The following is a 15,836-nucleotide window of genomic DNA, read 5'->3' on the forward strand; positions in this document are numbered from 1 at the left end:
TGCTAAAAGACTCAGCCTAACACTGCATTTACAACCCCATGGGAAGCTGTAATAGACCCTCCCTAGATCAACCCACCCACATCCTTTTCACATTTTCCTGTGCCCAAGGCTCAATGATCATTTCTAGATCAAATCAAACTTTAAGGAGCTGCTGCTTGTTGGAACAAAGCAGCCATACAAGTTCCCAGCACCACAGCAGCACTCAGCAATGACAATGCTTTCCATTTACAGTGATATTTTACAGTTACTTGATCTTCTTATCGTACCTAGGATCCCAAGGCAGCAAGACTCAGAGACCTGACAATAAGCACCCAGTATTATCAGTGTCAGGCCCAGATCTGAAATACAGCAATCTCTGACTCCTAGTCACACTCCTCCAGCATGTAATTGAGCTCTACAAAGCATTTATTCAGATTGCTAAGGATATGCCCAGTTTTCTACCGGGTTAACCTACTTTAAGAGAGTGTGAGTGAGTATGCAAACGCACATTTCCACTGAATAGCTGGGTAGGGGAAATAATGAAAGTAGTGTGTTCAATTCCAACTTTTCACTGTTTGCAGAAGGTGGTGCGTCCATATTCCTTTTCCCTTCCTGAAAATCCCCTGCTTACCAGTTGCAAGAAGGGACCAGAAATTTCAGGCAAAAGCTATTCTCAGAACAGAGCCACCATCTGCAGAAATGGGAGGCTCCAATTACAAACTCTAAAGTCAAAAAGATCCCGACTCTTCTGCTATTTATTTCTCTAAAATAGTCGGTCACCTTCCTTTCAATGCATTAGTATCTTGGAGACCACCACTTCCACAGTGTCCAGCATTTCCTCCAATAGCAGTCTAAAACCACATTTCAAAGACTACAGGATTGCATATTGATGTCGGGTTATACCTGGAAATTCATCAAGCATGAACAACTTTGCTGCCTAGAATAAAACAAATCCTTTAAAATTTTTCTGCTGACTTGGATCCCACAGAGCTTTACCAGTCTAAATTCAACATAGTTGCACTGATTTCAAAAGTGTCATTACAGTGTTTCAGTGGTGTAACTGAGAGCAAAAGTCTGACCTTTGAAATTTCACAGACCCCTGGAGTCCTGTGTCATCATCAAATTACTCAGTGCAGAGAGCTGATAGCAGTCGCTTCTTCCAAAAGACAAAAATAAGCTGTTTTCGAGAATTAAAGGACAGTAAAAGAGCTATTTTTCTGGCATAGGGAACAGTTCAAAATTTACTTAGTATTTGTTTGGTCTCTCCTGTTTTGCTGTCTTTCTCTCAACAGCCTTTGCTTATGGTTTGCATTAGTATATATTTCAGACAGGCAGAGGCCAGAGAATTGTGCTTGTTGCTTTTTGCTCCATCCTCCCACAGAGGATGAGGCCCCTAGCCTCCCTAGGAGGACCCTAGAAGAAATCACTTACCCATAGGTCAAAAGTAATGACACCTGTGAAGATTTCAGTATTAAAGTCGAGCACTGTTGAGAGAGTAGACACTTGTGTTTTCCAGCTGGCTGGGAAGCTGACACACACTTAGTTTCTAGACTTTATCCATACAGACACCAGGCTTGGCTCCGAATATGAAACCCCTGTCCTTGTCTTCCCTCCCTCTGGAGCCAGCTCCATCTCTTAGCACTGAGTACGAATATGGAGTGGAGCTCTTGTTCTTCACTGTAGCGAGGCCTGTGAGTATGAATTAAAATATAGACTGGGAAAGAGCTGCCAGGCGGTGGCAGCATTAGGTGCAAATACCATTTCAGTCTTGCCTGAGGTTCCAGCCAGGGCTGCACTGGAATATTCTGCTTGCTTGACAAGGGGTGCCTCCAGCCCCATTCCTGTGGGCAGGAAGGCAGCAAGTGAATGAGAAAGCACTTGCAGGCTGGTGAAAACAAGGCTTATGTGTGCTATTTAAAGAAAAGGGAAGAAGCCAAACTCAGCAAGACAAGTCCACAGGCAGGGTGAGTGAAGTCTGCAGTAAACAGCTCAATAAATCTGTATGATTTCTTGTTCCAAATTTCAATCAAGTTATAGCAATCTCTGAAAAAACAGGAAGGCAATTCTGGATGCACATACCCTACTCCAACGCCCTAGCCAGGACGGTGGCGAAGCCGCTCTAGGCTGTGCAGTGCTGAGCGGTGCAGAGACCCTGGAGAAGTCCTGAAAAGACACTGCCACACATCTCACAGGGCTGGAAAAGACCCTTTTGCCAATGTACAAACATCCTCTTTTTGTCCCTAGATAATCCTGAAATTCAAAAATGTAGTGGAGGGAAAAATATCGTGAGAGGCTATCCAGAAACAGGAGACAGCCTACACCACAGGCCAGGATTTGGAATCACACTGCTGCGTATGACAACAGCAAGGAAGATCTGGGTTGCACTCATCTCTTTTCAGAAGCAATAGGTTTTCTCTTACCAGTTTGGCCAGAACCCCTCTCAGCTTTAATTCTTCCTGGAAGACTCCTCCCTGGTCTCCCACTTACTGAAATGCAAGGATTGGCAACAGACATAAATTTGGCCTAGTTATTACTTTTTCCCCGCTCAGTAATAGAGGGATGGGAAGAGGAGGTAAATGTTTTATTTTCCTTAAATCCTGAAGTAAAACATATCATATGATATGCTGAGTAGCAGCAGCTACATCTGCTATTTTAAACACACCGCTGGGTATCTCCTGTGTAAGGAAAGGACTAACAAAGGCCACATGGAAGGTACCAGACTCCATATAATGGACATTCTTCTTCCTGGCAATCACTTAATTTCTTCATAGCATAAGAATATAATGCCTTTATAATGTCTTTATTTTTAGCATAATATTTTATCTTGGGATTAAAGTAAAACATCATGCAAAGATGTTCTCCTTACCAATATTAAGCTTTTTTCTTTGAACCTTCCTCAGTTACGGAAGTTCTTGAGAAGAAACTGGACCATTGAATTCCACAGGTTAATTCAAATGTAAAGAACAAACTTCCTCGCCTAGCTACAACTCCATCCTCCCTGGATCTTCTTGGCCACCCTACCGGACAGCAAAATGTATTACTGGCCTTCCCCCTGTAGAGGCATTCAGAGACAGCTTAGTTCTTCCCTATATGATATAGACATGACCAATGAGCAACTTGCTTTCTCAGGAACCTCTCAGGAACCAGTGAAGGAGAACAACCATCATGCCATATTCTCTGTGCTCAGTAGCAGGAAGAGGTCCAAAAAAGCAACTGATGGATGTCTTTGACTCATGAAGCTTGTGCCATCAGTGGTCATACTGCAGAGACATGGTCAATGTCATGGGGACACTACCTGAGATGGTGACTTTGGGATGCTTGCCCCAGGCGCTTCCAAAGTGGACGGTTCCAGCTCATGGTTGACAGTCTTGGTCTCAGGGCTGGTGATGGGAGATCCATCTGGTGGAGGCGAGGGGCTTTTATTTGCTTTCGCTGGGGTGCTGTCACTGAAGGAAGTGGAGAGAGAAAGGGAGAGAGAGACAGAAGTCTGAGCCAGACCTAGGAGGGGTTGTGCTAACCAGCACAGATCAGTGGCCTCCATTATCTCTTTGCTTCGCTGCCCAGACATGTGATGAAGACATGTGAAGCCTCTACAAGCTTCTAAGAAGCATCTTTGCTGAGTCACTCGCTGTTCAACACACTGCAGCAGCATTATTGTGCAGCAGGCTACTCACTAAATTCCTACTGCATGGATATACTTTGCCTCAGACACAAAAAAACAAAAACAAAAAAAACAGGCATCCTTAATTCTTCTAGATTCTAATGTAAGTGCCTGACATTAAGTCATAGTCTTTTAATACTGGGGAAGCAGATGGGGGAAGAGTTCTGTGCAGCTCATTTAGTTTTAAATGCTACAGATAAGAGTTTTTCTGCGTGGTGGTGTACTGACACCTGCATGGGTTATGACTAATAGATTCACAGCATCTGAACTAAGGCTGTAATCATAGAATATCATATTCCTCTATGTGGTACAAACTGGCTAAGGTGGAAGAGGGGCAAAGCAGCCAGAGGCTTCACAGATCATTCCAGACAGCAAAAAAACAGTGAGATTCTGGCTACTAATGAAGATTTCCCTATTATGGAAAGTCCCCCCAGCCTTCTTTTCAATGATGAACCCCTTCTGCCCTTGCCCTTCCAGATGGTGCTTATTCCAGGGCTGTTTCTGACACACAGTCAAGAGGGATTCTTCAGGGAATTAAGATGGAAGGAGCATATACCAAAGGCATTTGTTGGTTCATAACTTGGCCAGATTTGGACAGATTTTTCAAAGGAATGGCAAGAGGCACACGCCTCTCCCTAAGGGCATGCCCTGGCCAAGTTCAAGTCTGTGCTTCAAAGCACAGAATCATGAGAGATTTAGTAAAAAGTTGGTTACCAGAGAACTTCAACAGGGATAAAGGTAAAACCATTTTCCCAGCCTAATTCTCAGGAACAGCTGAATCATCTTGGCTGAAATTCAGCTCCCCAAAAAGCAACTAATCAATTTATCTCAAGTCATGCAGAAGCACAGACACTGGTAGGGGATATTTTAGCAGAAGTGGTTACAGTTTGGCAAAACTATACACAGCTGAAAACAGAATATTATAGAATATTGCAAAAGGGCTGTGCAACCTCATCTACAGGGAGTGATGTTTGCCTCCACGTATAAAGTTGCAGTTCTTGCAAAGCTAAAGGCCTTAGGAGAAGGCTGAAAGGAACAGATCCTTTCCTACAACTTGAAACAATAAATCCTGGCACAGAGCCAGGACTAGAGCAATGCAGACCTGATTCTGCAGGGACATCAAGTCGATTATTTCTTTGCTCTGTCCCAGGAGAGCCTAGAGCTCCAGACATGTACATGTACTCACACTGGATGCCCGAGGTGTGGTGGTCATTGGCTAACACGCGTGATGGCCTCATTCCTAAACACTCACTAGTAGGGGGACAGCAAGAGGAGGAAGGGACAGCAAGGTATTTCAACAAGCCTCCCCTTCCAAGCAAGCATCTCCCCCTGCTCAGCATTCCAGTTTTCAAGCTCCCCATCCCATTCCCTCTTCATTCACTTTGCCCTCACCCATTCCTCCCTCTTTCTCCTCATATCCACACCCCATACGCACACTTCCCCACAAAGCGCTTATTCTCAGGTCCGCATGCAGGTCAGATGTTTCCAATGACACTGATGCCAGCAGCACACCAACATGATGCACAAACCCCATGATGTTCTCTGCCAGCAGCTCTCAACCAGGGGCACACACACCAAGGGAAAAAAGAGGGAAAGGAAGAGGAAAAAAGGGAAGAGGAGGGACTAAAGAACATGTATGCCAACTCCTGCAAGCTCTTCAGTTTGACTGGATATGCCTACAGTGTCCTTCCTCAGAGGTCCCCAGAAATCACTTTGAAACAGTGGGTTGTGTGAAGGATTTTGCAAAATTGATAAGGTTGTGCTACAGATCAGAAGAAGTAATCGTTGGAGGGTGAAGTTGAGGAAGTTCTGCTCTAAATGGGATTCACCAGGAAACAGCAGAAAATGACAGAAAATGTTAGGGGAAAAAAAAAAATACATGTTACCTTCCCTAGAGTTGAAAGCACTTTGGAGAAGATGGGGGACACAGTCATCTACAGGTAGTCTGCCAGGACTCCTCAAATGCCCAGACTACACTGGGAATATTGGGACTACTGCATATCAGCTGGCCTACCAACACAAGGGTAGACTTTTCCTTCTAGGGACCTGAAGAAGCCATTTGTCCCAGTGAGAAAGGAGTTCAGGCTTACTTTCTAAAGGCCACAAACCAGCTTCTTAGTGCCTTATTTCTGGTGTGTGGTAGTGACTTAATTTGGTAAAAGACTCCCACACGAGACGCAGCCCAGTTTCCTCCCCTCATCCTACAAGGGCTGAGAGGGCCCCGCACTAAAGCCTTCATTAAGTCACTACTATTTACAGCTTGTTTGATGTGTTGGCTGATCCCCCTAGGAAAATGCCAGTGCTAATTTTGGCTGAGCCTCTTCCAGCCCCCCGAGTGGCACCTTCATTCCTGCACTTGTTGCTTTGCACACATTTAGCTAGTGCAGCCAGCATCGAACGAGCTTGTCACCAGGATCCTCTGTCCTTCATGGGTCCCCAGGGAGCACACAGAGCAAAGTCCTGTCTCCAAACTGACTGCTTGCTCCAAGAAACACAGAGAAAAGCAAGAGTGTGGGGACTGTCCTCGCTGACCAAACATGAGTATCACAGTAAAAGAAGTCAAAAAACCAAGGTCATTGCTCTCTCTTTTTCCTTCCCATGAGCAATTGGGAAGTGATGCCAAATCCAGGAATATCAGGCAGGGAAGGGAAGGGGGTGTCAACTTTCTTCTGCAAATAGAGAGCTGGGAACAGGGTCTAATGCAGTTAGTGCAGCTGAAGGGAAAGCCAAAATCCCCCAGCCTCTTTTAGTGCTGCTGAGCTCCCAGACCCCTCATCTGCCTCATCTGTTCTGAAAGAGCAGAGTAACATCTGCAGATGGGGTTCCCATATGGTTGTAACAATCCTACATTAGAGGATGAAACCTACTTTCCAATATGGTAAAAACATACCAGTCACCTCCCGCCAGGTTCTCAAGTTAAAAAGAAAAAAAGGTTGGCATCTCAGCTAAGGCTCAGACAGGACCTTTTAGCCAAAAGTAATTTATCTTTTAGCACCAAAGCAGGCTGGAGAATTATTTAAAAAAAAAAAAAAAAAAAAGAGGGGGCAGGAGAAAGGAGGAAAAAGAACCTACATACCAAAACATATGGTGGCACAAATATACATTCTTGCTGCAGATCAAAGAGTGACCGAGTCCCAGACCCTCCTTCCCTGCACCAGGGGTTGCACATTTCTCTGTGACCCCAGCAGCTGCTCTGACAGCAGAAACCCCAGCACAGCCCAACTGCTGGGCCAGTTGGGCTTTATCAGGGCAGAGCAGGAGGACGTTGCAGCTAGAGCTCATCGAGATGAGATTTACCAGTGCTCCCTCTGCTGTAGCATCCGCCCATTCTCAGTGACTGGAAATATTAGACCTCCTGCCTGGTGCAGGTACAACACTGGTCCAACCAAGGACCAGAGACAGACATCAAGAGAAGTACTCCTGTGAATCCTCCTCTTCTACAGAAAACCTCAGAATAGTAACAACACAAGACATACCTTCACTACTTTTCATCTGAGGATATAAAATCAAGATTTGCCCATGAGCTTCCCTGTGAAACTACCATTCTCCATTCTCCAACCTCCTACTTTACAAAGGATGCATAGCAGAGACAAAGAGAAGGGTTGTGTGACTTGTCCTAGTCAGTGGGAAGTCAGGATCAGAAAGGATCCCAATCCACCACTTGCTTTTATTGCTGGCAGGACATCATCTTGAAAATTATAATTATTTTTTTTTCTTCCTATAAGGACCCCATGGAGGGAGTACCAACACAAAGACTAAGAAAAACAAAAATTAGAGGAAGTTTCCATGCCATTGTGCAGCAATTCCCACTTTGCTCCAGAGCAAGTTCTTGTCAGAGTCCTTGACCTTGGCTATGGTAACTCTAGGCATTGTAGCAATCCAGTTATTTAATGCCATCACTGTCTTGAAAGGCAAGATGCTCAACATTAGTCTTTATACAAGACAACAGGCTTCCTTCTCCTTCAGCCCTGCACAAAATTTTAAATGGATGGAGCAAGATAGTGAGGATCCTCAAGAACAGAGCAAGTAAGATGCAAAGCTGGAAGCGTCCTTCTCCCACCTCATCATCCTCCCAACTGCCACAGGTAGATAGGACAGGAATTCTGAGTGTGAAAGACCTGCCCTGTGGTCCTCCCTGGCCAGGCAGGGAATAAGAATGCAGCATTTCAGACCTGTTCAAAAGGGCAAGCCCCACTAGGTAAAACTAGAAGTTGTTAATCACCAAAATTGCCCATACTTCCCATGGAAAACCCAGCACCGCGCTTTTAGTCACACGAAACAACTGAACAGACAATGCTTGAGCTTTCACGCTGCCTTCTTAGATAGGAAAAGAAGCAAGGATTCAAACCAGGCACACAAGCAGTTAATGGGATTATCCAGACACAGAGAGATATCAGCAGGACCCAGCAGGCCATGAACACATCGTATCATGCAAAGGACATCTCTCCCATCACAGGGTTAACACGTGCCAGGCTGTTAGAGTCCAGCAACAGCCTCTCCAGCTTTAGGAACTAAATCAAACGTGTATCGAAATGCTGCTCTTTGTACCAGTACCTGCTCATCTTTTTCCTCAGCCTGGCGAACAGTTTAGTTTTCTTTCTGTTGAGGATGGCACGCAAATCATTTCCGTTATAGGATGGCACAGTCAAACCAGGGAGGAAAAGTTAAGCTTCCGAGTACCCATTCACTTGGTGCCACAAAACTCACTGTAATCAAAATGACAACATCTCCTCTCTCTCTCTCTCTCTCTCTCTCTCTCTCACACACACACACACACACAGAAACACATACACACTTCCCTTTGTTCCTAGAAAGCTGTGGCCTGGTTTGGAGAGGGTAGGAGAGGGCTTTTTGTGCCTGTCAAAGATCTACATATATGTGAGCAAACTAGTGTCTTCCCTGCTCTTTGGAATATGGGGCCAGGGTGCACATGGAGAAGAAAAAAAAAGGAAACTGTATAGACCAGCAGAGAACTGTAAATGTCCTTTTTTCACAGGTAATCACAGCTCCTCACTCTCCCCTGTAAATATTGGTACACAAGAAACAAGCTTCCCATTCTCCTTTACTTTTGCTATCTGTGCGCCGTCTTATACACGGAACCTAATCAGCAGCTTTCCTACTATGTCTTTTTCCAGTTTGTCCCATCATACTAGGATAATGCTACAGATCTCCTAGGTCTTCCAGGCATCTGAGCCCTGAAGGTTCAAACTCTTTCAGAAACAAATTCCAAACATATGTCTAAGATTCCCAGAAATACATCAGCTGCTCTGTGCTACTGTGCTACACAGCCAGCATCGGATTCATCAACTACAGTAATATTTCTGTAGGGCCTCGCATAAATGCCATAATGATGTGTACAGATAATTGCCTATCTTCTCACACCTCCTCATTCATTTCCTGCCATTGTATCCATCTCCAATCCCCTTCCCAGTAGAGAAGCATTAGGGAAGCATCTGCTCCTACTGCAGACCACAATAAGCAATCAGTGAGGGCTATTTCCTCCTGCACACTCTCGCTCCAGCTCTGCACCACAATGAGAGGCCAGATGTGCAAGAGAGACAGAAGTGCCTCACAGCATTTCCTGGTCACTGCAAAACATATTTACTACCCTGGCAAACCTTTGCTACATCCTCCTACAACACCCTGCTCCACTGTGCTCAGGAGGAAGAGAGTCCCTCTGGGGCAGGTCTGGCATCTCAGCCAAGATGCAGGGAGTAAGTGATGAAGCGACAGCACTCAGATTGCTACCCGCACAGGGACCTCTGTGTTGTGCACTCGTTTTCGGTTTTTAGGGCCATGTGGTCTCATCACCAGCCAAAGGGCACAGAATTGCAGCTGAGACACCCATTACAGCCCCAGATGAAGCTAGCAGTTTGTGGGCACGGGAATCATGAGGACAGGTAATTTATTAATTGAAAGCTCTTTCAGGCCAGAAACTTCATGCCACAACAACAACAAACCTGTTTGGGCCAGGCTGCCACTACAGCCTGCAATCACTTCCTTGAGAAAGAAAAGAAGGAGGAGGAAAGGCGCTGGACAAAGCAATGGGTACAGCCTTCATCTGTCCTGTTATCTCATCCTTTTCCAAGAATCCTGGAGGACAGTGAGGTGCTGGAGCGTGTCCAGAGAAGGGCAACGAAGCTGGTGAAGGGTCTAGAGAACAAGTCTTATGAGGAGCGGCTGAGGGAACTGGGGCTCTTTAGCCTGGAGAAGAGGAGGCTGAGGGGAGACCTCATCGCGCTCTACAACTACCTGAAAGGAGGTTGTAGCGAGGTGGGGGTTGGTCTCTTCTCCCAAGTAACCAGCGATAGGACGAGAGGAAATGGCCTCAAGTTGCGCCAGGGGAGGTTTAGACTGGACATTAGGAAAAATTTCTTCCCCAAAAGGATTGTCAAGCATTGGAACAGGCTGCCCAGGGAAGTGGTTGACTAACCATCCCTGGAAGTATTTAAAAGATGTGTAGATGAGGAGCTTAGGGACATGGTTTAGTGGGCATGGTAGTGTTGGGTTGACGGTTGGACTTGATGATCTTAGAGGTCTTTTCCAGCCTTAATGATTCTATGATTCTATGATGCTACTACTATCAGAGACAATACGGCACACGGCAGCAAGAGGATGGGCACCATGGCCTCCTCACAAGGCTTCAGTCTTGTTGGGTTGTGATGATCACCAGAGACCACATGCTAACTTGGGAAGAAGATATTATTTTGACAAGAAGCATTCCTACTAGCATCTTGGAAATTTGGTGTTAGAAATCCAAAATTCAGGGGCCAAATTCAACTTAAACATCCTCTTTCTTTAGAGCTGGCAAACACCACACACTGCTGGAACAAGACACGCAAGTCATCTATGCACAACTGCAATAGGAGGTTAAACTGGGAGGAGAGACAAGGGAGCACAGAGGTCTCAACAGCTGATCTAGCCTTTCCGAATCAATGCACTCAGACCACAGCTTGCCCTTATTTCATGCTGACTTCACCTCCTCCCTCCATCAATACACCAATTGAGGACTTGAGCTGTGCTCCTGCTCACCCGGCACGTGGGATTAGCAGCAGCTGGAAGCCAGAGCCTGACACTGTTTCATCACTCACGCATTTGGATGGGAGCCAGCCAGCCTCATCCAGAGCCTGACCTCTCCCTCCCCTCTCAGTGCTAAAGAATGTGCAGACTTGCACTTAACCATACAGGACTGGACCCAGCTGAGGAAAGAAAAATAAAGGCCTGGAGGACACTCGCTCCTCGCATACGTGCAAATTGGAAGCGTTCTGAGATTGGAAGTGCTTTGAGGCCTCATACTAGTGAGGCTGCAACTACTTCCACAACACACACAGAGGAGATGCACCTCAGCTGGGTACCCAGGAGGGGCATAAGGCTTTGGCAAACAGGTGGTTCCAAGTTTGGAGGGCCAAAGAGGAGGCTGGGGAAACAAACGGGCTCTTGGTGCTCAAGCTCACAAGCTGCAGGTACATGGTGGAAGCTTTTGAGGGAAAGAACAGGACAGGTGCTGGGAAACTAGACCCAGAAGGAAGGGCAGCTCAGTATCACATGTCGGTGCACGGAATTCAACTTTAAAAAAAGCAGAGCTAAGAGTCAGTTGCCTAAATTTCAGCACCTAGTGAAAGTTTAGGCCTCCAGATGCTATTCTAGAAAGGTAAGAGGTATTGCATTGGGTCACCCAGCCCCAAGTACAATCTTGGACATGCTCTAGGGAGTCTCAGGAGGGCACTGGCTGGCTATATGCAGGTAGTCAAATCACTCCCCAACTGACAACATGGAGGTTTCAATAGCCCTGGTAGAGACATCCCCGTCCCTCCTCCCCTGCTGAGAGAAAGACACTACTCCCACAGTTACTGACCTGGGCTGTGCTTTAATGGGGAAGGCATTGCCTGAGTACTGCTTGTCTAGACCCAGCAGGACATCATGGAGGTTTTGGTTCAACTGCAAAATACAAAAACAAAAGAAAGAAAAAGAATGAGAAAAGAGCCCAAGTGCCAGAAGAGAGCCTGGGCTGGCCTGCACAGGCTGACCAAACACAGGCTTGTGCCTGGACATGTGCGCACGCTCAGCTATCCCAAGAGAGGACAGCCCTACATCTGTTTCCACTTCTCCATGGGGTATGAAATGCTAGAGCACTCAAACTGTTGAAGAGCTGCTGGCGCCTCATGGGAATGCTCTGTTTCCCTTACACATCATCCTCTTTGCTTCTCTACCACCTGCCCCCACCAGTGTGCTGCCAGGTACCATTGCAGAAGCAGGCAGAGTGTTTACCTAAGGGCCTATGTGCTAGGACTGAAGCTTCACTCTGGATTTGTAGCTAAAGCTGTTCCTCAGACCTGCTTATAAAGCTTGGGATACGGCCATTTCAACTGTGGAGCCCAAAGGCAGCTGGACTTCCAGTCAACAGCAAGCCTTGACTTCACAGGCTGCCTGGGCCATCGAGGTTTGGGCAGGACCTGGATATCTTTGCAGAAATGCAATATTAGGGGTTAAACTCTCCCTGGCACCGAAGGCTGCAATATTCACTCCAGACACTCCTATTCTGAAACAGCCAATTCATAAACAAGATGAGATGCCAGATTTATCATTGGTAGGAGGAGGAATCCAATGCAATCAATGTTGGAGGCATCGTGCCGGCAACACCAGCAGTTAATTGGATGCTATAGCAGTAATAAGAAACAGATGGTTCTTATGGAACAAAGCAAAAGCCCTGCTTTCATACAAAACTCCTCAGGAAAGAAAAATCCAAGACATGATACAAGAAAAGAATTCCTGTCTAACAAGCATCTTTCCCATGTTTTGCTGAATGTAAGTTAACAGCAACAAACTGGTAATTATAACAATCCTCCCTATTCTTAACGATCAGTTCATCCCTCAGTGGAGAAGAGCAGGCTATTAATTGGAAGGGTCCCCATGAAGTGTCAGCAGGGCTCAAAACTGATGCATTACACCAAGGCAGAGGGCCCCTGACTGCTGGGAATTGAAGGACTATAATGTTGCTTGTTGCTTAGCGGCTGTCTTGTTGTCAGGATGACATTGGGGAGGAGAGGGAATACAAGAGTTTTCCAGCTGGGCTCTCAGTCGCTCATCAAGATTAGTACAACGTTTACAGAGGATGTGCAACTCTTAGGAGCAGCGTACAGACCTAAGGAATTCAAGACTTCTCTAGCTTTTAAGTGAAAGAACAAGAATATATTTGTAAATGAAAGTGGCAATGGGGGGCTTTCCCACAGACTGTTCCTGAGGTCTCTGCTGGGCGCTGGCACACAGCACCAGGATCCAGCCTGCCACTACCAGGTTACAACACTGCTTACTGCTGTCATTGTCAACTGGTGGCCAACTGGTAGCCCATGCAAGGGTCATGCTCAACACTCAAATGCCTTCTTTTGGGTCACAGGATGGGAAAGAAGCCAAAGCAGAGAGGTACTGCTGGGAAGTGCCTTCCTGAGTGACCAGACTGAGGTGGGTTTCAATCTTCAGCTGACTTGCAGATTGGCAGATTCCCTCCTGTTTTAATCCCCACAGCTAGATAGATGAGGGTTCACAGCAAATTGCTGCCAGGCAGCAGAGGAGGAGGCAAACAGATACCAGGCTGAGAGTGCCCAGGTTATAGGTTACAGATCCATCCATAATGTAGATGAACTAAAAAAGGTAGCAAGAGATAGGCCTGAAAGTGGCTTCCTTTCCCTCTGTGGATCTGCAAATGAGCCCTGCCAAGTGACACAAACTCCCCACTGCTGTATGGCCCTGTGGTCTCTTCCCTGTGCTCTATCCCTTTACATTACTATCTCAGACAGCCTTTCTCCCAAGTGGCTCAGAAAAACTAAGGGTTAACATTTTCCTCTGACATAGGGCAAATGCTCTGTTTTCTCCAGCCATTTTTTTCAGGGTTTCTTTTTTTTTTTTTTTTTTAATAACAGTGAGGAGAAGGTGTATTAGTAGGATAAGCTGTTAGTTGCCTTACCTTGCTCATTTCTTTATGGAAGTTCTCTTCTAGGCCTGCTATACTCTGGAATGTGTTGACGTAAAAACCAACACGACTGCCAAATGAAAAATGAGACAGAAGAACTTAATGGACACAATGCTCTCCCAAAAACATTCAATTCTGCCCCTTCTGCTACCTCCCACCCACCATTCCCATTCAAACTCAACTCTTTCAGGTCTGGTACATGCTGGAAGAGAAGGGCGGCAGAGAAGCGGGAAGGGGATGATGGAGCAAAGGCCAGGTATGGGGCAAACATGTCCAAGGTGAGGAGGCCAGGTGGGATAGGATCCAAATCTGTGCTGGCTAAAGGGAGAGGGAGGTGCAGGGTGGGGGGGAAAGAAAGAAAAAAGAAAAAGGAAGAAAAATAGAGAGCCAGTGGTAGGGTGATGGAAAGGAAAAGGATAGAGGCTGTGACACAGCTGGAGTGTGGGGAGAGCTGGGGGAATTAGCAGGAGGACAGATACTAATTCACTCCAAAGTCCCTCAGCACCAGGGGAAGCAAAAAAGTATGAACTGTTTGCTTCAGGAGCAGAAGAGTAAGAAAGCACAGGACAGGCACAGGGAGCAACAGGAAAGCAGAAAGATCAGCTGGATAGCAGGAGCCTGTGAACAACCTGTGGCACCTTAAAAGGCAGCTGCCTGCCGCCCTCCTTCCTCTAGCCAGCCTGCCAGCTGCCAACAGAGTGCTGTACCAGCACCCAGCTGGAGCAGCAACAGCAGGAGGGAGATGCTCTCTAAGGCCAGCGGCATCACCATTCTGTACATAGGACCACCCAGATGTTTGTATCCCTCCCAGCTCCTTCTTCAGCCAGGCCTGCATGCTGCTTTGAGCAAAGAGTCCTGACCCAGGCACTCCCCAGAAAAGGGGATTGAAGGCAGACATCAGCACTCTGCTTTCCCGCCCTGCTGCCGCCCACTCTCTCTATCCCCCACAGATCAGCATTGCCAACCCAGACGTAATCGCTGCATTTAGAAGTAAGAAACTGGGACACTCCTGGGAGAATTTTGCCTGCTTTCCACTATGCCCTCCCCATACATTAGCTCTTGCTGCCCTCCAGTTCATCCTCCAAGCTAAATGTTGGTCTGTTTCTTTCTCCTCCCTTTTCATCACCATAATCATTGGTATGGCAAATCTATGGCCTCTCAAGTCTTCCTATTGTCTCAGCCCATTTTCCTCTGCCCAGGCTGTGTTTTGTTAAATAGAGCACAACAGGACAGTTATAACCACTAGTTCCTCACTGAGTCCTGTGTCACGTAGCCAGGAGCACATTTAGGGGCAAGAGAAGGCAGCCACCCCAGGATCCTTCCCTCGTCTTTGTTCACCCAACTGCCCAAATCTGAAAGTGGAATCCAAAGCAGAGCAACCTATCATCTCATCCTCCCTCTTGTGTTAAACCTGCTGCTTCACTAGGTGCTCATAAGCTTGCATGGCAAGACACAGTGATCCAGGCATCACCTCTTGGCTTTGTCCAACCCCAGTGACTGTATAAACCCCTCTGACATCTCATCTTCCCTTAATCAGTCAGCTGACATACCCACTCAGCTACAGATGTTCCTTCCAGCTAGCCAGCTCCACACCCAAAATGTTAGTGACCCAGCCTGCTCTGCCTGCAGAAGTTGGGCCATTGCCCAGGAAAGTTGGGCAGAGTTGGTGGGGCAAAGGGATTAATCAGACAAAGCATAGAAACACTTTGTGGTAAAATTGAGTTTTTCATCAGGATCACGAAGCAAAGCACAGAAAGCCCAGGGTGAACCAGAAAACAAGAGCAGACACTCAACCCAAGCTAAGGAGAACAGTGATACAAGAGCTTGGGTCTTTGCTTCTTCCAACCAGCCCTTGGGAAAACTCCCAGCACTCACCTATTCCATAGTGAAGGCAGCTCCTCCTGCAGATCAACGTTCATCTCTTCAAACACCTTCTGAGCCTTTACTAATTCTTCTTCAGCCTTAATAACAGAGAAGGGAAATTGTCAGCTCCAGCGCAGACAAGTACCCTACAGGGCTGGGACAACTGTGACTCTTTTGACTTCCCTGGGAGACCAGGCAAAATTCTGACATGGGGTAATCCCCCCCATCCCAAATGAGTCTCCCAGGAACCAGGGTTCCATCACAAGTGACCTGATGCCCCTTCAGCTTGCATGTGTTACTCTCAGGTTTTCTCTCAATAGATTTCCTTGTTTGGATACTCAGAAAGTAATTCAAACACCCATCTTT

The 15,836-nt window shown here is 46.6% G+C and overlaps 1 protein-coding gene across 1 annotated transcript in view; it reads right to left on the reverse strand.

Moving 5' to 3' along the window:
* BIN1 (bridging integrator 1) overlaps nt 1-15,574 on the reverse strand; it is a 31,641-nt gene extending 16,067 nt beyond the window's left edge. Inside the window, exons 1-4 of the mRNA XM_009577203.1 lie at nt 15,483-15,574; nt 13,602-13,677; nt 11,496-11,578; nt 3,275-3,425 (exon numbers count right to left, since the gene is read on the reverse strand). Coding sequence (XP_009575498.1) covers nt 3,275-3,425; nt 11,496-11,578; nt 13,602-13,677; nt 15,483-15,526 — 354 coding nt within the window. The 5' untranslated portion in view covers nt 15,527-15,574. The remainder of the gene's footprint in view (nt 1-3,274; nt 3,426-11,495; nt 11,579-13,601; nt 13,678-15,482) is intronic.
* Nucleotides 15,575-15,836: the final 262 nt, after the last annotated feature.

This window comes from Fulmarus glacialis, unplaced genomic scaffold, assembly GCF_000690835.1.
Source record: "Fulmarus glacialis isolate BGI_N327 unplaced genomic scaffold, ASM69083v1 scaffold36864, whole genome shotgun sequence".
Taxonomy (NCBI): Eukaryota; Metazoa; Chordata; class Aves; order Procellariiformes; family Procellariidae; genus Fulmarus; species Fulmarus glacialis.